The sequence below is a fragment of the Vitis riparia genome, chromosome 4 (assembly GCF_004353265.1).
Source record: "Vitis riparia cultivar Riparia Gloire de Montpellier isolate 1030 chromosome 4, EGFV_Vit.rip_1.0, whole genome shotgun sequence".
Lineage (NCBI taxonomy): Eukaryota > Viridiplantae > Streptophyta > Magnoliopsida > Vitales > Vitaceae > Vitis > Vitis riparia.
Genome location: NC_048434.1, coordinates 20177395 through 20200478, shown reverse-complemented (window position 1 = coordinate 20200478; position 23084 = coordinate 20177395). Strand labels below are relative to the sequence as shown.

The window sequence follows — 23084 nt, the reverse complement described above, 5'->3', positions numbered from 1 at the left end:
TGTATTAGGTTTTGGCAAGGTGGATTAGGTTCCCCATGTCATCCTTTATCGGGTTCATCTACCACTTTCGAACCGACAAACATACCCCAAGTAGGCCATTGCGTCATCCACTAGGGTGTCGTTACTCTTTAAGCTTTTGTGCAGCCTGGCATGTACCAGGCCAATTCTTAGGGGCCCAAAGGACAGGGCGGGGTGAACGGATTGGGCTTGGAAATGGGCCTTGTTCTTGTCCTAGCTAAATCACGGCCTGCCCAAGCCTACATGGGTTCCCAAAGCAGCCCAATTGGTTTGCCCAGATTCTGCTTAACTTCAATGAGCCCATCCAGTTGGAATAATTATTTTACTTCTAACAAATTGCACTCTGCCTTTCCTTTACATTTGATCCCAAAAGAAGTGATATTAGATTGCTTTTCTTTAATTGTTCCTTGAATAATTGAATTGCCTTTCCAGTTCAAAGAAAGACAAAGCTGTTAAAGAATTGTAATAAAGAAGCAATTCGAAAAACATGTGGTTTTTCCCACCGCACGGTAGATATCAAATCAGGTTGTGGCTGGAGTGAATAAGACCCCCTCTCAATGATCCAGGCTATCCTCGATAAAAACATGCGGAGTCAGAAAGGATCCAAATGGATGAAAGTTAGAAACCAAGAGATGAAAAATCTTTATTGGAAATATAAGGGCGTTGGCAGGAGCGATGATCTCCAAACTTGTGTTGGAGGAGTGTAACATCAGAGGCACGTCACGATATGTGTGCGTTACGGTGTCAAAAGAGGACGAGTTCAGCTCTCGTTATCCATTGTCTGTTTTGAGTTAAACCTCTAAGAAGGAGAGCAGAAGAGGAAAAGACTGACTTGTGAGACGAAATAACAATGAAATTTCTGGGGTTTTGGAAACTAGCATCTTACATTCGATTTCAGGTGCTAGCAATTATCACGTTCGCTGTAGAACGTTGATAACTACGGAACGCACCGCTCTTTTCTTTGGTTTTGCCTCCTTCCTTCTGTGACAAGCCGCAAGGTTTTGATTGTCAAAAGTGAATTTTGGTTAAGGGCTTGAGATTCTTTCAACTTTGGAATCTGTATTCATATGTTTTATGTTAATAACTTTTTTCTTTTCTTTTCTTGTGAAAAAAAATTGAATAACAATGTCTAGTTTTCAATTATCTCTAGGAAGGATAAAAATTAAAAATTGATCTCTACACACCATTTAAAAATGAAATTTGGTGGGCACCACCTAGTACATAGTGGACTGGTTAGTGAGTGGGGTGAGGTCTGTTGGAATTTAAATGAACACCTAGCCTCTTCCCCATGCCCCCTACCATTGAAACTATCCGTGATTGTGACAACATTGTATTTGTCCGATTGAGTCCTGAGAATCTGCCAGGAAAGTTCCTCGGTCCCAGAATCCGAAGGGCAATCGAGAGTAAATTTGAATGAAATCAGGGAGATATTCTGGACACACTTGCTTATAAAAAGGGGCAGAGCCTAGTAATGAAGCATCCAGCACAAAGAGCTAAAGCAGAGAACGAAAGCAGAGTGACAAGAGCCATGGAAATCGAGGAACTGAACTGCCTTGAGTCACTGCCCCTACTCTCATTGAACCATGTGTCTCTGTTGTGCAGATCGGTATGGAATTCTGTACGATTCTATGAAGACGTTCTGGGATTTTGTCTCATCAAACGCCCCACTTCTTTTGATTTCAATGGAGCTTGGTTAGCGTCCTCTTATTCCTTTCTTTTAACGGCATACTTTCAAAAAAATTCTATCCCAACTTGAGTATTTAATTCCTCTGTTTGTATGAAGGTTGTTCAATTATGGCATTGGGATACACCTGCTGGAGAACCCGGCAATGGAGGAGTACGACCAAGTCAATGATCCTCGACCCATTAATCCCAAGGATAACCACATCTCCTTCTTGGTAAGTATTACGTAATACGAACAAAGATAATCTCTCTTAAAATTCTTTTTGAGCAGAGAACTGAACATGGGATTGCTGTGAACAGTGTACTGATGTGGGAATTGTGAAGAAGAGGCTGCAAGAAATGGGGATGAGGTACGTGACAGCAGTGGTGGAGGACGACGATGCGAACAAGGTGGATCAGGTGTTTTTCCATGACCCAGATGGCTACATGATTGAGATATGCAACTGTGAGAACATCCCAATCATTCCCATCTCTTCCTGCTCACTCAAACCCAGGGAGAGTCTGTACAACAGCACCACTGCTGGATATAAGTGTGGATTCATGGAGACTGTGATGATGGACAAGTGTGGATTCATGGAGACTGTGATGATGGAGTCCCTGAGCAAGGATATGATGAACTTCTCATTCTAAGTTCTCTCTGCTGAAGAGATAATCAATTACTCTGCTGCAAATGTATTTATTATTAAAGGGTCTTCCTTGGTCTGCTGTTTGGTTTGATACAGAGTCTAATGGCTTTGTGGTATTTGATAAAAGGTGCGCGAATTGGTTGAGATGTACTTATTTCCTTTTCTTTTTCTTTTCTTTTTGAGAATGGGAGAAAAATATGGTGATGAATAATGGAAATGGTTGAGATGTACTCACTTCTCTTCTTTTTGAAGAAGGGAGAAAAATGTATTAAATGAATAACAGTCTTCTACCCAACAACCTCTCTAGTCTGTCTTTATTTCTTCATATATATATCTGGTCTATTCTCTTTGGAGGGTGTCTGTGTTGTACGCCTCTCTGTGAAAAAAGTAGCTTTTAATTAGAAAGACAGTAAAGTGGCTTTTCCTAGTTGAAATTGGTGGACAAAATTGAGCTGGGCTAGAAGATGAGGCCCCGAATTGTTTTTTTTTTTATATATAGTTTGGACTAAATTGTCATACTAGTCTTGAAGCTATGGCTGCAAGCCCACAAGTAGGATTGGTTGAGTCCGACTCTGCCTTGGGGGTTTTGCATCGCTTTAAGGTCTTGCATACGATGTAAATATATTGTCATTCTATATATTTTATGCCATATTTTAATATTGTTGAAGTATTGACATTTTAGGTCAAAAATAATATGAGAACTCAAACTGAATAAGCGGCCAAAGTCCATATATGAGCCGAGTAAAGTTTGATATAATAGACATATTAAAGAGTTGTGAAACCCTAAACCTAAGGTTGGGTTAACCTTGTCAATTTCGCTTATTCAGTATAAGGGTCAAATAAAATAAAAAAAATTAAATAGTAAAAAAAAAAAAAGCTAGAGATTTTCATTTAAAAGTGAGCTCGTAGGGTTTAAAGTATCTTTTATGTTCAAGTTAATATGATAGTTAAATCGTAACATATAATTTAAATCAACGTATGTCTAAACAAAGGCGTTTAAGGCCAAACATAAATTGAACTAACAAGAACCCTTTTTATTCCTAACGTCAGTCATCTACATTCGGGGTACTTAAAATGGGTTTTTAAAAGCAAATATAGTGAGTTTTAACTCAATAATAAATATATTACTAATAATTTATTTTATAAAAATAAAAGTAACATAACATGTTATGATATAACCTTCAAACATACAAAATATGAACAATTTTTTTTTTCAAAAATTAGGGGGACCTTAAAAAACAGAAGACTTTTCAACTTGGAAGGGACTAGTCAATCAAATGACATTATCATGTCAGTGACTACCTCCTAATAATTAAAATTTTCGATTCTTATATAACTAAGCAATGAACGTCAACAACATTACCCTTGTTGAGTAGGGTTAGATATTAGAATATATAACAAAAGTGATATTTTTCACAATATAAAATTTTCTTATTATGGTAAAATATTTTCCTATCCTTTTAGAAAAATAACATTTTAAAAAATATTTAAGAGTCATAATTCATTACCTAATGTATAGGTAAAAGTCAAAAAAAACAAAGAAGTTAATTAAACTTATGTTCCATCTAAACAAATAAAATAAATCTCATTAATACAGACCTATTTTAACCTAACATAAATTTTATATTACATGTTATTAATTTGTTCTTATAATAATTAATTTTATATTCGAGAATTTATTCTTTTCTTTTTCATATATTTTCTTGATTTACATTATCATATCAACATATATTTTTTTTCCAACTATACTCATTAATAATTTTTTTTCCTCTACAATACACCTCATATTTTATTTTCTTACTTTTATCATTGTCCACCAATCACATCAAAGCAAAAACATCATCATTTTTTTTTCTCAAACTTTTCCACTATATCGTAAATTATATTTATCCATTTTTTTTCCCTATTTCCCCTTATTATTCATATTTTCTTCACTTTGAATATCCATTTTATATTGCATTCTTTCACTGAATAACTAAAATATAATTTCTATGTATTTATCTTTATATTTTTCTACAAAACTTTGTAAATCTATAGAATGTTCTACATAAAATAAGAAATGATAAGACATGTACAAGCAAGGATAAAATATCCGTTTTTACTTAAAATAGTTTAATTGTATGGATATATCGAGATACTAAAAAATATTGATGAAAATTAATCAAAAATCATAGAAATGTTGGAAAAAACTTTAATAAATGATAAAATAAGTAATAATATAAATATATTTATACATATGTATGTATGTATGTATGAAAAAAATTGTAACATTTTGACAATAATAAATTAAACTTGAAAAGATATTTAACACTAAAATAATGATGTATTTAATTTAATTGTATTCAATTATATAAAAGAAATGATGTTATATGTATGATTTTTTTTAAAAATAATTTATATTTATTTAATATACAAAAAATATAAAGAAAGACTTGTTAAAATAATTATCATGATTGTAAGTTCTATATTTTAAACCAATTAAATAAAATTAATCAATTTATTAAAATTTTATTTTAATATGTTATTTTTTCATGGATATATATATTAAAATTAATTTAATTAAAGCTAAAGCCTAGGGGGACAAATAATACATATAATTTTGTTCATATATACTTTAAAGGGTTAAGGTATCTAAATTGGTTAGCTAGTTATCAATCACATAGGAGACCAAGGTTAATTTTTTATCTTGCTCGTCTTTCCTTTTATTTTATTTATTTATTTATTTTATTTTTTTGTGGCTTTGACCAACCAACTATGGCCCGGTCATTATGTATATCCTATCCATATATTGGTGACATTTTTGTCCATATGTACAACTTGGTTTATGACCATTACAAAACAATATTTGTGTGCACACACTCATTCAATGAATTTGTATTTGTACATTATAAATAAAAGATTTGTACTAAATAAATAATTAGGAGGTTGTCTTAAAAATGGGTTATTAAATATATCATATCCATATATTAATAACATTTTTGTCCATTTGCACAACTTGGTATATGACTATTACGAAACAATGTTTATGTGTACACACTCATTCAACGAAGTTGTATGTATATTATGGATAAAGCCTTTGTACTTAAAAGAGGTAAGGGATTTGTACTTTACATGTAAAAGGAAGTTGCTTTGAATGTTCGACGCATGTGCAAGACAACTTTTTATTTATTTATTTATTATTATTATTATTTAATCTTCAAGGCTAAGATGCTAATTTTTGTCTTAATTAATGAAAATGTCATTGACATAATTTCAAATTATTATAATATATTTGGAATTTGGTCGAAATTATTTGAAAACCTTATTGAGCTAAGTACATATATTACTCATCATATTATGAAAAAATGAGAATGATAGGTAATATTTATTTTTCTTTTCACTCACCTTCCTTATGGTTTGAACTCAATATGTTTAATTGTCATAAGTTTGAAATTGTATCAAATACCTCCATTGTTTTTAAATCAAAGAGGACGTGGGTCAAAATAACTAAAATGTAGTTTTTATGTATTTCTCTTTATATTTTTTCACATAGAATTTTCCTTTGAACTAAATATTTATATTTATTTCATAATTTATTGTATATAAATTTCTCCCAAATAATAACAAAACTCCTTGATCATGGTTTAAAATTTGTAGTTTTTTTTTTAACTTTCTTTTTCAATGATGTATCATCCTCCTCCTCCTCATTAGTATTATTATTAGCATTAGTATTAATTCATATGAGGATATATAACTATAAAGTCGAAGGAAAAGAATTATAATGTCTAAAAAAAAAACATATATTGTTAGTTTATTTACATTTGCATGTTGTATAAAATGTTTATACTAAATATAAAAGGCAATTATATTGCATGTACAAGATGACTAATTTTTGCTTTCCAAGGCCAATCTTTCTCCATGAACATGACTTATAATCTATCATGAAAGATAAGAATATGTAATTCTTGAGGTCTTAGTTTTTTAAGTCAACTGTTAGTCTGTTACTTATTTGGATATATTGTATATTAAGTTTTTTTTTTTTTAAAAATGTCATGGAGATTTGATGGTTGAACCCTACAAGCAATGGTAGACACAAGATTTAAAGTTTGGGGGGCAATTAGCAAGTGCAGGTGCACCACTATTTAGGATAGAATTAGATTCTTCCTTTGATCCCTTAAGGCAAGTTTTGACCTCCAAACAAGTATGCTTTGCTTCCTTCCCATTACCTCTCGATGGAATTAAAGTGCACCTTTTTGGGGGTTGAACTTTTGAGGTAATTTGAATTAGGTTGTATTTAAATCTTGCATCCGCCATTGTACAATGAACTGGTAGTCTTAGTAATTGAAGAGAAAAGATAGGGGAACAAAAAAAGGTACTCTAGGGGGGCCACATATTATTTCTTTTAATATTACCTATAAATTTTTTTTTCAAGTTGGGGTGGGGGGTTGCCTAACATAACAATGTTTTCATTAATGCTTACAAGCTAGATTAACACGATTGCATTTACTTATTAAACAATTATACTAAACGTATAAGGCATGTACAAGGATAAAAACATCGAGTTTTACTAAAATATTGGTAATTGAGTTGTACAGATATATTAGGATATCAAAAAATATTGACATAAATTGATCAAAATTCATAAAAATGTTTGGAAAAACTTTTAGAAATGATAAAATAAGTAATATTATAAATATTAAAGTTGTTTTATTGAAGAAAATAGTGTATATGTATGATAAAATTTATAACATTTTGACAATAATAAATTAAACATGAAAACACATCTAATACTAAAATAATGATGTATTTAATTTAACTATTTTCAATAATATATATAAAAAAAACGATGTTATATGTATGATTTTTTTTAAAATATAATTTATATTTCTTTTGTATTTATTTAATATACAAAAGATATAAAGAAAGACTCCTTAAAGAAATTATCATATTTATAATTTCTATATTTTTAATGGTCAATTAAAATAATATTTAAAAATAAAATTGATTAATTTATTGAAAATTTATTTTAATATGTTATTTTTCCATGGATATATATATATATATATATATATATTTAATTAAAGCTAAAGCCTAAGGGGACAAATAATACATAAAATCATATTCATATATGCTTTAAAGGGTCAAGTGCCTAATTGGTTAACTACTTATTGATCACATAGAAGACCATAATTAATTTTTTGTCTTATCTTCTTTTTTTTTGTTTTTTTGGTGGTTGTAACCAACCAAACATGGCCTCGTCATTATATATATGAATATATCCTATCCATGATCAAGGAGTTTTATTACTATTTGTATTAAAACTTGAGTGCTACAGCCTTAACACAACATGAATGATGTAAGATATTTGTAGTTGCATGAAAGGACACCTCGATTTGAAATGGTGTTTTCATATGGGTGGTTGTGGTAGTTGCACAACCACCACCGCTTCCTATCATGTGTATAAAAGCATCCTGCATGATAAAGATAGAAATTTGAATTTGTACATTATAGGTAGGGATTTGCATTTAATATATGAGGAGGTTGTCTTCAAAATTGGTCATAAGATATTTCCTATCCATATATTGATGACATTTTTGTCTATGTGCACAACTTGATATATGACTATTATGAAATAATGTTTACGTGTACACATTCATTTAATGAATTTGTATGTATCTTATGGATAAAGGATTTGTACTTAAAAGATAAGAGATTTGTGTTTTACATGTAAAAGGAAGTTGCCTTGCATGTTCAAGGCATGTGCAAGACAACTTTTTTCTTATTTAATCTTCAAAGCTAAGATGCTAATTTTTGTCTTAATGAATAAAAAATTTCATTAACATAATTTCAAATTATTATAATATATTTTAAATTTGGTGGAGAATGTTTGAAAAACTTATTAAGCTAAGTGTAAATATTATTCATCATATTGATGAAAAAATAAGAATGATAGGTAATATTTATTTTTCTTTTCACTCAGATTCCCTATGGTTTGAACTCAATATATTTAATTGTCATAAATTTGAAATTTTATCAAATACCTCCATTGGTTTTAAATTAAAGAGAATGTGAGTTAGACTAACAAATGAAAAATGGAGAGATGGTATTTAATGAAATTTCAAACTAATGATGATTAAGTGTATTTAATTCATACATGTGAATGAAATTAACTCATAACAATAATAAATGGAGCTTTGTAAAATAACTTAGATATAAAGGTTTTAAGTAATATTTTTAGAACCTTGAACTTGAAAAATTATTGAGTTATTGTTCACTAGTTGGACACGTAGTTTAATCTCAATCGAATTGTGATGATAACTTGATATCATAAACATATAATTTATATACTATTAAAATTAAAATTATTATAAGAAACTAAAAATTATATATGTAATTAAAAAACTTAAAGATGTTTTATCTTTTATCTTTAAATTAATATTAATACATTAAATTATGATTAAGATAGAATAAAACATTAATGTGTTAATATATATATGAAAGAATGAAATGTAGTTTTATTATTAACATATTTGATGATTCAACTATTATATATTTTATTATATTAAAAACTAATATATTTAATTTCATGTTTATTATCTTAAATTAAGTATTTAAAAATGATTTTATTATAAATCATTATATAACATAAATAATAATAATAATAATCTTATGATTTATTTACCACAAAAGAGTCTACATCCTTTTTCACATAAGAGACCAATTGTTAAGAAAGAGCAAACACCAACTTTAATCATTTTCATTTTTCCATGATAAGTGTCACACCTAGTAAAATCACCACCAATTTTTATTTTTATTTTTAAATATGCGATGCTAAGAACCCTTCTTACCCAATCTTTCCCAAATGTCCCAACAAAAACAATGTAAAGAGGCAACAATCAAGTACGAGAACCTTTCCTAACTTGTATTATTATTCAATTACAAGAATAACAAAATTGCTTTAAGTGTCCCAACACTTGTTCAGAGCCAGAGAATCCACCCCTCAATGCTTTACAAATCAAACATTCTTTCTCTATCTCTCTGTCATGCAGAAGACTTTTATACACATGATAACAAGTGGTAGTTGTGCAACTGCCATAATTACTCATTTGAAAACATCATTTCAAATCAAGATGTCCTTTTATGCAACCACAACTATCTCACGTCCCTCATACTGTGTTAAGGCCGCAATACTTGAGGTGTCTCCTCTTAATGGGTACTAAATACTCCTTTCAAGGTGTCTCTTGTCAACGAGTGTCAAGCAACTCTTTCAAGGTGCCTCTTGCCAACAGGTGTCAAGTAACCTCTTTCAAGGTGCCTCTTGCCAACATGTACCAACCACTTCAAACCAACATTTTGTCTTAACCATCTAATCATGTCTACAACCCCCTTTAATACATTAATGTGCTTTACCTCACACATTGATGCCCACCCCTATGCCATGTCAAGGTGCCTATGGCACATTGGGGTTTTGTTTTTGTGTTAGGAACCATCTGTTGCAAGGCCCTCTTATGTCTTGTCCAATCCAACCACGCATCACCATGCCTATTAGTGTAGTAGTATAGCAACACACCATGTCGTGCCTAAGCTTTCTTGGTCACAGTAATGAGCCATAACATTATGCTCACATCTTAATTGTTCTTGTACACAGGGCATTATGCCCTTATGCCATACAAAGTCATTCAATTTGAGTCGATCATGTATGATGTCGTACTATCATGCTATGACATTGTGCCCATATCTTCACAAATCACCTCAATGCACAAGGTTAAGTGTGCTCGTGTCAGTGCCTAGGAGGGATAGGTCGTACCACACCCCTTGCCATTACAACCCTAGGTTGCACGCCACACATGTCGTGGAGCCCATGTGTGCATGCTAACATGTTGTCCAAATGTCAGGGTCATGTCTAAGGCCATGCCACAGTACCTCCTTGGTGCGGTTAAGGCTTGACCTTGATGCCCCCCTTGAGTCACCTACCTCCCTTTTCAAAGAACATTTTGAGCTACTTGAGAAATCATAATAGATTTATTTATTAAATAAATAAATAAATCATTTGTAAACTTCATTTGGCATCAATTTCATTGTTGTGGTTGTGTTTAGGCTTGTGTCTAGGTGTTGAGGATGCTCAAAGGCACGGATGTGCTGGAGTGCACACAACCTTTGCACATGGGCATGCCAACCTCAATTGTTGCCTTAACACTTGGCTTCCAAAGTAATGTTCTACTAAACCTCCATGTCTTCCTTACTTCCCTCTTAAGGTTCTTATGGGTGCAAAGCCAACCCATTAGGCCTTTAATGTCATTTAAAAGGATAACGGGCTAATAGTAAGGGCATTTTGAGGAGTCCTCCACAAGCCAAATATTACTTAGAATAATAAGCTCTATTGAGCAAATATTTCAAAAATAGTTTTGAAAACATAATTTTTTAGAATAGTTTTTTAAAATTGTTTTGTAGAATGAAAATCTATTTAGGAACCTATAATGTTTTTAACTTCTTTTTATGTTTTAAAATATTGTTAAATATATTTTTAAAAATAATTTTTATATATAATAATTTATTTTTAATTATTCTCTTTAAATAATTATTTTTAAAAAAATCTTAAAAAACATTTAAAATATATTCTCTCAACATATCTTTTTTCTTTTTTTATTAAATATATTTTCTTATTTTACAAGTAATAATAAAACATACTCATTCACATTGTACTTCTATCTTTCTTTCATTGGTAATACTGCTTTAGATTGAATACATTCTATGGTCGGGGCAATGGGCTTCCGTCTAGCTTTTGTAGATGATAGGTTCCACTTTCACTTGTCTTGGACACTATGTAGGGGCCTTCCCAATTGGCTTGAAACTTCCCTGCTCCTGTCTCAGCAGTGTTTTCGAAAACCTTCCTAAAGACCAGCGTTCCACTTTTGAAGCTTCTGGGCCTTGCCTTGCGATTGTAGTAAGCGGCTGCTCTTTGTTGATAGTCGGTCATCCGGATGGATGCGGTCTCTCTTGTTTCGTCTGCCCAGTCCAAATTTCTTCCTAATTTCGCATTTGCATCCTCCTGGTGTCCTACCTCGGTTCGGATAGTGGGTAGCTCTATTTCTGTAGGAATGACAACGTCCATACCGTATGCGAGGACAAAGGGAGTGTTTTCTGTTAGACGTCCGGGTGTGGTTCGATAAGCCCACAGGACCCTGGGTAGCTCTTCCACCCACTTTTCTTTGGCTTGCTCGAGCCTTTTTTTTAAGGCAGTTATTAGGGTCTTGTTTGTGGCCTCTGCTTGCCCATTACTTTGAGGATAACGCAATGTGGAGTATGAATTCTGGATGTTTAGTTCCGAACAGAAATTCCGAAAAATTTTGCTATCAAACTGTGGACGGTTGTCAACTATAATGGTTTAGGGGATTCTAAAACGGCAGATGATGTTCTTCCATACGAACTTGGTGACATCCTTGTCTTTAATGGTGGCGTAGGCTTCAGCTTCCACCCATTTACTAAAGTAATCCGCGGCGACGAGCAGGAACTTCCTCTAGGCAGCTGCGGCTGGTAGAGGTCCTACTATGTCCATGCCCCACTGCGCGAAGGGCCAGGGGCCTGAAATGGGTTTCAACGTCTCTGACGGCACATGCGGTATGGGGGCATGCCTTTGACACTTGTCACATTTTTTTATGTAGGCTACCGCATCCTTTTTCATTGTGGGCCAGTAATATCCTTACGAATGGGCCCTGTGTGCCAGAGATCGATCGCTGGAATGATTCCCACATACCCCATCATGCAACTCAGCTAATACATATAGGGCCTCTAAGTGGTTTAGGCACCTGAGATAGGAACCTGTAAAGGACCGCTTGTACAAGTGCCCCCCAATCAGGGTGAAGCGGGCGGCTTGTACCCGAATCTTGTGTGCTTGCTTGGGCTCTTCTGGTAGAGTGTCTGTTCGTAGATACCTTATAATGTCTTCCACCCAGTCTTGGCCGTCTGTTTGGCTTACCTCAATGGTATTGCAAGTGGAGGCTTTCGCGACAGAAGGGTTGACTTGCACATATATAGGCAATAATATGGCTTCTTTGATGGAGAGAGAAACAGCTATGCCTGCCAGGGTGTCGGCACATCCATTTTCAGTTCGTTTAATTTTTTCGATTGTCCATTCGGTGAACCGTTGTAAAGTGTCCCTTACTTTAGTTAGATATCGCGCCATGCGCGCATCCTTAGCTTCATATTCCTTCTGGACGTGCCTTACTACGAGTTGGGAATCACTATAAACCCGGAGCCTGGAGACGATAGAGCCAGGGCGAGGTCCAATCCGGATAGGATGACCTCATATTCCACTTCATTGTTAGAGGCGGGGAACCTCAGTCGGATGGCTTGCTCCAGATGTTCTCCTGTTGGGGATTGCAACAGGAGCCCTACGTCGGATCCTGATGACCAGGAGGCTCCATCAACCCGCAAAGTCCACCATTCTTTTTCACTTGGTTCCTTGCACTGGATAGGCCTTCGTGAGTACTCCAGTACGAAGTCAGCCATCACTTGGCCTTTCATGGACAACCTGGGTTGGAACTTGATTCCAAATTCGCTCAATTCTATGGTCCATTGAAGCATTCTTCCGGTTAGGTCTGGCTTGTGCAGGATGTTGTGAATGGGCTGGTCGGTTAGCACGACCACTAGGTGGCTTGGAAGTAAGGGAGGAGCTTCTGGGCGGCACTTCGAAGGGCCAAGGCCGTTAGCTCCATCTTTAAATACCTTGTTTCTACGTTCGCCAAGGCTCTGCTGATGTAGTAAATAGGTTTCTACTCCTTGCGCGAGGGGCAACGGAATAGAACCGCGCTAATTGCCCACCCCGATACAGCCAGGTACATATACAATTTTTCTCTAGGGAGGAGGCTGCTTAGAATGGGCGGTTGTATGAGGCAATGTTTAATTTTATCAAAAGCGCTCTGACAGCTGTCCGTCCATCCGCTCGCTCCAGCTTTTCATATTGCCAAGAAGAAGGGTCGCATTTCATCAGTGAAGCGGGCTATAAAGCGCCCTAGCGCGACGAGCTTGCCTGTGAGGCGCTGTAATTCCTTTTTGCTCCTGGGGGGTGGTATTTCTATGACTGCCTTAACTTGATCCGGGCTAACCTCTATCCCCCTTTTGGCTGACCATAAATCCCAGGAATTTGCCAGCACTTACGCCAAATGCGCATTTAGAAGGATTCAGCTTCATGTCATACTTCCTTAAGAGATGGAAAACCTCTTGCAAGTGGAGGACATGTTCTTTTCTGGTTTTGCTTTTAACCACGATATCGTCAATATACACCTCTACTATGCGGCCGACCAGAGGTTTGAAGATCTTCGTCATCAGTCTCTGATAAGTGGCGCCATCGTTTTTGAGTCCGAATGGTATGACTTTGTAACAATAAAGACCGTGTGGCATTATGAAGGCTGTTTTTTCTTCGTCAGCCGGGGACATGGGGATTTGGTGGTATCCGGAGAAGGCGTCCAAGAATGAGAGCATCCCTTGCCCAGCAGTGGAATCCACAATTTGATCTATCCGTGGCAAAGGGAAATTGTCTTTTGGGCATGCATTATTGAGGTTGGTGTAATTGACGCACACCCGCCATTTGCCTTATTTTTTGGGTACCACCACTACATTTGCCAACCAGTCCGGATACTCCACTTCTCTGATGAATCCGGCTTCTAGCAATTTGTCAATCTCATCCTGGATAATCTTTTGCCTGTCCGGGTGAAAACTTCTAATCCTCTGTTGGACGGGTCTTGCTATTGGCAAAATGTTAAGCCTATGAGAGACGATGGAGGGGTGAATTCCCTTCATATTAGAATGCGCTCATGCGAAGACGTCATGATTTTGTCGAAGGGTGCTTTGAATGTTCCGGGTCTCTTCAGGCATCAAAAGGGAACTGATATATGTAAGGTGAGTTCCTTCTTCCGAAATTTGGATTGTCTACAAGGGATCCGCTACCGGGGGATCTTTGTCCGCCGGACACAGTGATTGCTATTGGTCCAATGCATGGGTGGACTCAAGGAGGGGTTTATCCTCCTGGCTGGTCCCTGCTTCTCGTGCTATTTGGTAGCATTGGCGAGATGCTAACTGGCTGTCGTATAGGTCGATTTGCCCATCCTTGGTAAGGAAGCTTACCATTTGATGATACGTAGAGGGGATGACTTTCATGTAGTGCAACCATGTGCGCCCCAAGATGACATTGAAGGGTGATAAATCTTGTACCATCGAAAATTGTACGTTGAGAGTGACTAGGCCAGCTTGGACCGACAGTACAATATCTCCCAAGGAAGTAGTTGACGCCCCGTTGAACCCGGACAAGATTCACCCAGGGTTTTCGAGGCCTGTGAGATTGCGTCCCATGTGGCTAATGACCGATGCTTGTACAAGATCGGTCGAGCTGCCCGGGTCAACTAGGATGGGTCTCATGTCAAAGTTTCATATCTCGAAGGACAGAATGAGGGCGTCGCGGTGCGGTTGCAATCCGTGTGGGGTCTACTGGTGGGAAAATGATTGTCTCATCTATGGGGCGAGCCCCCCCCCTCCCCCGCGTTATCCCAAGCCGAATGGAATTGATACGCTCACGCATTAATGTTGCCCGCAACAATCTCTGTCTTTTTCGTTTGGAGTCGTGCTCCTCGTCCAATGGACCTCCATTAATATAATTTATAATGGTTTTGGGGGCAGTTGGAGCCGTGGGGGCTCCAGAGTTGTGATTTCGGGAAGCGTCTCTACCTCCGGCATCTGAGCGGAGGTATTGCCTCAAATGTCCCGCCTTTATAAGCCTTTCGACCAAATAATGGAGGCTCCTGCACGTCTCCGTTGTGTGACCATGCTCCTTATGGTAGACACATTTTTTACTACGATCCCTTTTGGATGGGTCCGTTCCGAGGGGTCTAGGCCACCTGAAGTCGGACATATCTTGGATCATAGGGAGAAGATTCTCATAGGATATGGAAAGGGGTGTGAGGGGCGGCAGTTCCGGGCGACTTGGCCCTTCCTGCCTTCGATCAAATGGCCTTGGCCGGTCCGGAGGTTTGGCACTTCTTTCCGCACCATTTCTGGATGCCTGTCCGGCAACCAAGATTTGCTGGGTGGCTACTCGCACGTCATCTTTGAGCATTGAGTATTTGCTCGCACGCCAAAACAATTCGTCCATCGTTGTAGGAGGCTTCTTAGTGAGTGATTTGAAAAATGGGGTGCTTGGACAGATGCTTCGCTTGAAGATCTGCAGGACAGCATCCATGCTGTAAGCCTCTACCTGTAGCACGGCCTAACCAAACCGCTTCACGAACTCCCTCAAGGACTCGTTATCCTGCATTTTTATGTTTTGTAGAGTGCTGATGTTCTGCTTTTGCCGAGCAGAGCATAAGTATTGTCCCACGAAGGTTTCCGACAGGTCTTTGAAATTATCAACAGAGTTGGGAGGTAGGCGGTGAAACCATGAGAGGGTCTGCCTTTGTAGGCTGGCGGGGAATACTTTGCATAGCAGCGGGTCGTTTTCTATATCGAGAGTCATGAGTTGTCGATAATGCATGATATGGTCGAAGGGGTCGTTGGACCCGTCGTACATGGAGAATTTTGGTACGAGGAATCCCCTTGGGGGCTCGTAATGAATAATATGAGAGCAGAAAGGCGTGGAGAACATGTCGTCCAGCCTTTTGATGATGGAGCCAACAGATGGCTCGTTTGGGAGGCTTCTCCCAATTTGTCGTACCGCTTGGTGCGGGGGAACGTTCTACACCATAGGGGTGACCATAGGGTCAGGGTGCGGAGGAACGTTCTGCACCATAGGGGTGACTATAGGGTCAGGGTGCGTTCCCCAAGTTGTGGCTACTGGCGGCCTTGGCCTGCCAGGCTCCTGGGGGCCTAGTCTCGCGCGCATCGCGCCCGACAACTGGGGTCTTTTGTCACGTTGTCTCTTTGACAAGAGACGAGTAAAGTCCAAGCTTTCCTCACGGGGAGCTCGGTGCATGGGCTTGTGTGGCTCATGTGGCATATCGTTGCATGTTTCAGGGATTGCTCCTGCTGTCCCAGGGTATATTGACTATGGGTCAGGCCTTGAGTTTGCTACCTGGCCTCTTGAACGCTGACGACGGGAAGGCCCCGTCGATGAAGCCTGGATGCGCAACACCGCGTTTTCTTCTCTTAATCTTACTGTCTCCTGGAGGAAAGCTTGCAATTGTTGCTTGCTTGCCAACTGTCTTCTTTCGATGGCTTGGGGCCATTCAGAATTATCTTCCTCTCCTCTAGCAGATGAGTGGCTTCTGGAAGGTGTGGTCATCTTTGCCGGTGACTGAATCAGCGAAGTTCCCACAAACGGCGCCAATGTTGAGGCCTCGCGTCCCCGTGATTCCCGTAACTGCCAAATGGACGCACGTTCTTAACCAAGATTGAGTTCTAGTTCAGTTGTCCCTGCAAAAGATGTCCGGATGGGGTGTCCGGACACACCCTCCCATGGTTTTGTCAGCCATGGATAGAGAGATTAATCAGTTGGCCTTTTACTAGGTATAGCAAGCTTACCTTCTTCCTTGTGTGAAGGTCCATATATATAGTGTCAGGAGCTCTGCCTCCCTCTTTAATGGTGAGAAGACTTTTTGGCTCGTCATGATGCCTCTAGGTGATGGCAGGGCCATCATCACCCCACGGGCGGCTGTTAGAGATCGTGAGAGGTGACTTGCCATCATTCCTATCCTTTTGCTCTGCAGGCGGCGGAATGTGGGATATGGCAAACTGTCGGGATGATGTAGCAAGGCATGCTCACTTCAATCAACGATCCGGACAATATATCCGAATAGGATATGGTGGTCGTCCGGATGTGATGTTTGCGAGTGTCGTGTGCCTCTCCCTGAGGGAGTCCGGATGGGTGGAGCGCGCCACGTGTCTTCTTGGGGAAATCCGGATGGAGCTGATCCGGATAGAAATGCGTACCACGTGTCATCAGGGGGAGGGGTCCCTACATAGATAACAAAAAATGTCCTCAATAGTTAACAAAATGGTCATGTAATTCAATAGGATTGCTGCATGAATTTTCCTACTTTGGCTGCCATCGGCCCTCTCGTATTAAATTGAAAACTCTTAAAAAAATAATTAAAAAAATCTCCGTCACTCAAAATGTGGACCAATCGCCATGGAGGTTCTCTAGGGCTTTTCAAAATGACCAGGGATTGGGGGTAGGGGGGCGGCAGGGTGGAAGATTAAACGTAAACGAGGGAATTAAGTAGAGAAAAAATAAGTATAAATGAGATGGGCCCAGGGGAGATATGTAACTGGTGGGCGAGAATAAAGAGAGGGCCATTTTCAGCCCCACTTCCTTTCGAGTTTGTGGCCAGCGTGCTGCCGAGTGGCCCTACTCCTCATTACCCCGTCTTTTCTTTTTTCTTTTTTTCGCACTAAATTCCACACGATGTCTTCTCGAATCTCCCTGAGGCCCCCCAATCCGTTTATCCCACCCAATAATCCTAGTCCAACTCCGTCATCGTCATTATCATTTTCAAACCCAACACCTCCACCACCCACATCAAAAACATTTGAGACAATACAAACTATATATTTTTATTATATTATGATATGATATGATATTCCCGTAGAGTTATTGCAGAGAGATTTGTTGACTTGTATCCCACTTTCTCTCTTGTGCCGTGTTCTCCGACCGGTGTTTTCTGGCACATAGATGAATCGCTATTTGGAGAAATGAGAGTGGAAGGCAATAATAATTATGCGAACACTTTGTGACGTCTGTGAGAGCGCCGCTGCTATTCTCTTTTGCGCTGCCGATGAGGCTGCTCTGTGCCGAGACTGCGACGAGAAGGTACCTCCATTTGATCCCTCGTTTTTGTTTTGATTCTTCTTTGGAATGATGAGAAAACCTCTTTGGTGCAAATGGACGTATGCTTGGTGTGCATATACGGCTTCAGTTTTTTTTTTTTTTTTTTTTTTTGGTGATTTTTATGGTAAGAGTGTCTTATATTTACTAGGGGAATGTGAAGTAGTGTAGGTGAGACTAGAAATTGTTGTAGTAGCTTGAGAGTTTGAAACTGCTCGATCTGGTGTCTGGTGCTCAACCACCAGGAAATCCAGTTATGCGTGAATTTTGGGGTCTAATTGTATATGCTGATGAGTGGCTATGATTTTTATGTATAAAACACTGAGTAGCTTCAGGGTTTACTTTATTTTTGTTTCATTTTTTGGTGTGGTTAGGGGAAGGGAACGAGGGAAATATAGGATTGGTCTTGCTGCATAAACCGGATTTGCAAAAACCACATTGTTCTGCGTAGACTTGGCCTTGTGCTTTATGTCAACAATTACTTGCAGAGAATTGCTGATTTATGCTGAAAAGGGCCACTTTGCAATTTGATTTGTACTTTCTGCCATATGCTTGATGAAAATCAGTTGGCTGTTCTCCTACAATTAATATTTGACGAGTCTTATGCTTCTGAATGGCTGATGATCTCAGATTCCATCTGAATCTGCAATAAGGACCCAGTTGCAGCTTATTTGTTAAAACAGTAGTACCAAGCTTCATGTTCCTTGGACTTCATATATTTCAATTTTATAAACAAGTCTTTGGTCATATTCCCAAAGGAATTTTATGAGCTGTAACCAGAAGTTGTGGTGATAATTTGTTGCAACCAAAATGGTGTTTGATGTCGTCTATGGTAAATGTCTAAAAGAAAAAGTAGGAAATTCCTCTGCTAAACGCTTCTTTTACATTCTCCACCAAAGGATCATTCTTCAAACACGTCACAATCCAAATTTCTGTTTCGTTTTCTCCTGGCTGTCACTCTATATCCGTGCTGTCAAGTAAACCCCTTAACTGGAATGGCAGGTCCACATGTGTAATAAGCTCGCTAGCAGGCATGTGAGGGTAGGGCTTGCTGACCCCAGTGATGTTCCCCGGTGTGACATATGTGAAAATGCACCAGGTATGCATGTTTCTCTTTTCTTTTCTTTTTATTTTTTCTGAATATATGTTTTTTTTTTCTATAAAAGGGGTTCAAACTTATGTTCTCTCGTTTGGAAACGTGCATACAGCATTCTTTTTCTGTGAGATAGATGGAACTTCCCTTTGTTTGCAATGTGATATGATTGTACATGTTGGAGGTAAAAGAACTCATGGAAGATATCTCCTCTTGAGGCAGAGAGTTGAGGTTTGTTGCTTTTTACCAGAGAGGACTGGGTCACATCCCTCCTGTTGCATAAGAGTCCTCTTAGAGTTTACCCTTTCTGGTTTCTTCTGTAGTTTCCAGGAGATAAATCTGGGAATCTTGAGGACCCAGCCTTGCTACCAATGGAACCAGGTGAGAACAGGAGAGGACAAAATCAGTCATCTAAACCAACAGTGGTAGAAAACCAGCAAAATCGCAGAGTCTCTCCTGTTCCCACAATGGATGCTAATGCTGATGGGCATGCCAAAATGGACACTAAATTGATTGATTTGAATATGAAGCCACACCGGATACATGGACAAGCTTCAAACAATCAGGTTAGAATGCTTTCATAGTCCTTAACTCTGGAACTTGTATTTGAATTGGCTTTGGTTTTGAATGGATCTCTACTTTACAAGGGTTGGTTTGGGCTTCCCACAGAAATGGAATGGTTTCATATTTACCTGAACTATGAATGCAGGAATCTGTCCTTTCAAATGGTTTCATACACAAAATGCTGCCATCATTAAATATTATGGTGACAGATTGAAACAATATCCATTCATAAAATCCTAAAATTGATTATTTTTCAGCAATGAGACTGCTCTTATTTCAAGCATATAACAAACAAATGAATGTGTAATCTAAGCATAACCAAGGCTTTCAGATGTATTGGGACCAATCTTTCTTGAAGCAGTAATTTTTCAAGGTTTCTTAGTTTACTTAGGAAAGTTGGAATGCAGCTGAAAATTATAGCATTCACAAAGAATTTAATAGTTGAAATTTGAAAATTATAGATTGCCTTGGAGAAGATAAGATCAAATACCTTTCTCCTCCATTCTTCACCTGTAATTTTTTGGGTCTCCTATCATTAACTCCATTTTCTAACAATTCTATTTATGATTACATAGCAATTCTGATTTAGTGGTTGAATTACAATTTGGGATGTGGATTTTAGGATCCAAGAGTTCAGATTGCAATTCTAGCAATTTTGTTCATGATAAAAAGAAAACCATTCCATTTCCATGGGACATCCAAGCCAAACCCACCTTGATTAGATAAGAGTAGTTGTTTAATGTTACTTTCACACTCATAATGGCTACTGACATTCTAAGGAACAATTCATTGTTCCTAACAGCATTGATCATGACACAGGAGGCATGCTTCCTGCTGGATTTCAGTACAAAGCCTGGAAAGTGAGGAGGGTTTCATTTATACTTATCTTTTCTGCTGGTTTGCCTGTCACTTAATTTCTCTCTGTCCCATTTTTTTAAGTGAAGTGGATTTAGGCCTGAAGAATAGATTTGCTATTGTTAATGAAGCAGATTTGTTTGGACTAGTAGTTTGACAGCACAGGTAACTTATATTATGAAGCATAAGATTGTACCTCAATGCAATTAATTGCATGGTTATTACTCATTGTTGTGATTTTTTCGATTCTTTTTTCCCCCTTGAGTGCTGGTATGTGCAGAAATTAGGATTTTTGTTGGAATGGCAGAGGAAAAGCTGCCTTCTGGGATTTCTCAGCAAAGGTTTACTGACTCTTAATTTTGCAGCTATTCTTTGTTTTGGTTTTGATTGGGAAACAATCTATTTGCCTTTGAAATGGACTTACTAGCCCTTTTGAAATAAAACCACTGGTGAAATTGGACATTCATATACTTAGAGGGGAAGACTTGCCTTTCACAACAGCTAACATCTGGATGACTGAATCAAAATTCGGAAGTAATGACAGTGGGCTGTTCAGGCCAAGATGAGTTATCCCACCAGCTAGACAGGACATGCGTTGTCTACATTCCAAATTTCACTGAGGATCCACACAGTTGGGGAGCATCCGCTGGCGGAGGATGAAGGCTCTTTTGACGGCATTCATAATAATCAATACCCCTCAACAGATGCGACAACAATCGCCTTTGTGGGACCCGTCTCCACTCAGCGGCCAAAACTCTAAGAAAAGAGACATCATTTCTTACGTTTGAATTCACTATAAAAAAAATATATATATAATTAAAATTAATTAAAATTTTCTATATTTTTAAATTATTTACTCTTTATGTAATAGTGGAGGATGAATGAAATGAGTTTAAACAAGTATATAAAAATAATTTATTAAATTTAAATATTTTTTTTATATATTCTTCTTTATTTTTTGTCTCTCAAATTTTTTCAAATAACCAAACATAGCCCTTAAACACCAGTTGGCTCCAACGAGGAGAGATTGGATACAAGTAACCATTGCCTCACATAACCATTATCTCTAGTGCCTGTGTTGAATCTTCACTCATCCCACCATTATGTTTGTTAATGTTTTGTTTGGTTGTAGAGAAAATGAACACTAGGCAGCCAAACACACCCTTCTTTGTACTTTTAACTATTATACTAAGGCTAAGTTCAAAATATGACCACAAAATCGCTACCTTTGTTCTTCTGTATTTGGTGGATGTACAAGCTGAAGGATGTGTATCTGACAAACACGAAATCAGGCTTCTTGAGATGGAAAAACGACACAGCAAGATCAGAAGCCCTATTGGGCTTGCCTTGATCATTTATGCAGGAAAGGAACAAATTCGAGGGGCCGTGGGTGTACCGTGACCCAAACAATTTGGGCTTGATTTTCACCCAATAAAACCAATAAAAAAAATAAAAAATAAAAAGGAAAAGTGAGTTTTAACTCACTAATATGAAAATATATTAAAAAAGAACTTGAAATTTTTTAAATTAGTATTATCTTTATCTATTTAAAAATAATTTTAAAAAAATGCATTTTTTATGAGTAATTTAATTATTCTCTAAAATATCTTGTTTACTTATCATGTCATCAACATCAATTGACAATTAAACTTTTCGATTAAAAATTTTCATTTTTTTAGACTTATTATTATTATTTAAGATTTTTTTTTTCTCTATAGAAACAAACACCTCTTAAGAAAAGTCTGAGACTTCTTTTTTTCTCCATGAACAAACATTTCGTTGCAAAAGTGAGGTGGTTTGAAGAGTGTGAACATTAAAAGTAATGAAAAAAATCTCAAATAATAATAATCATAATAATAAATCTAAAAAAAAAAAAACATTTACATGAAAGAATGTAGTTATCAATTGATGATGATGACTTAACAAGTGAAAGTGGTATTTTAGAGAATAATCAAATGATTCGTTAAAAAGTGCACGCATTTTAAATTATTTTTAAATGAATAAAAATAATGTTGATTTAAAAAAATTCAAATTATTTTTAAATGAATGAAAATATTTTTTTTTTCATATATTTTTATATTAGTGAATCAAAATCCACTTTTTCCCCAAAAAAAAAAAAAGGGAAAATTCCCTTCGGCCTGTGAAACATTTAAGATACATTAAAAAAGTTCCAACTTGGAGAATTGTTTATGGTACAACTAAAGTTTCTTACTTTTGGTGGAAATTCCTCTCTACCTTATTTCTAAAGCTATATAGTGTCTTTTTTGACAAAGGTTTTCAAGAATAATTTTTTGTTTTCTAAAACAAAAAAAGAAAAAGAAAATATGTTCGATAATAAGAAAATTATTTTCTATTTTTTATTATTGAGAATAGAAAATAAAATATTTAAGAAAATATATTTTACTTATTCTAAGTTGTTTTCACTTATTTTTTAAAAATTATTTAAAAAAAATAA

The 23084-nt window shown here is 36.9% G+C and overlaps 3 protein-coding genes across 4 annotated transcripts; 2 read left to right on the top strand and 1 right to left on the bottom strand.

The window, feature by feature from the left end:
- Positions 1–1474: 1474 nt before the first annotated feature.
- Positions 1475–2625, top strand: LOC117912181 (lactoylglutathione lyase-like). Its single transcript, XM_034826679.1, has 3 exons — positions 1475–1710; positions 1802–1916; positions 2002–2625. Exons 1-3 carry the CDS (start codon positions 1490–1492, stop codon positions 2329–2331), a joined length of 666 nt encoding a protein of 221 aa, XP_034682570.1. The 5' UTR covers positions 1475–1489; the 3' UTR covers positions 2332–2625.
- Positions 2626–14721: 12096 nt separating this feature from the next.
- On the bottom strand, positions 14722–15537 carry LOC117913307. The gene has a single exon (XM_034828253.1). The coding sequence runs from the start codon at positions 15535–15537 to the stop codon at positions 14722–14724; it is 816 nt and encodes a 271-aa protein (XP_034684144.1).
- Positions 15538–17722: 2185 nt separating this feature from the next.
- On the top strand, positions 17723–20882 carry LOC117913666 (B-box zinc finger protein 19-like). 2 transcript variants are annotated; one of them, XM_034828703.1, is made up of 5 exons: positions 17723–18102; positions 19120–19216; positions 19326–19441; positions 19534–19776; positions 20594–20882. In XM_034828703.1, exons 1-5 carry the CDS (start codon positions 18010–18012, stop codon positions 20636–20638), a joined length of 594 nt encoding a protein of 197 aa, XP_034684594.1. In that variant the 5' UTR covers positions 17723–18009; the 3' UTR covers positions 20639–20882. The 2 variants fall into 2 exon arrangements, with proteins under 2 accessions (XP_034684594.1, XP_034684596.1); XM_034828705.1 differs by having other exon boundaries at positions 17726–18102; positions 20577–20882.
- The last annotated feature ends 2202 nt before the right edge of the window (positions 20883–23084 follow it).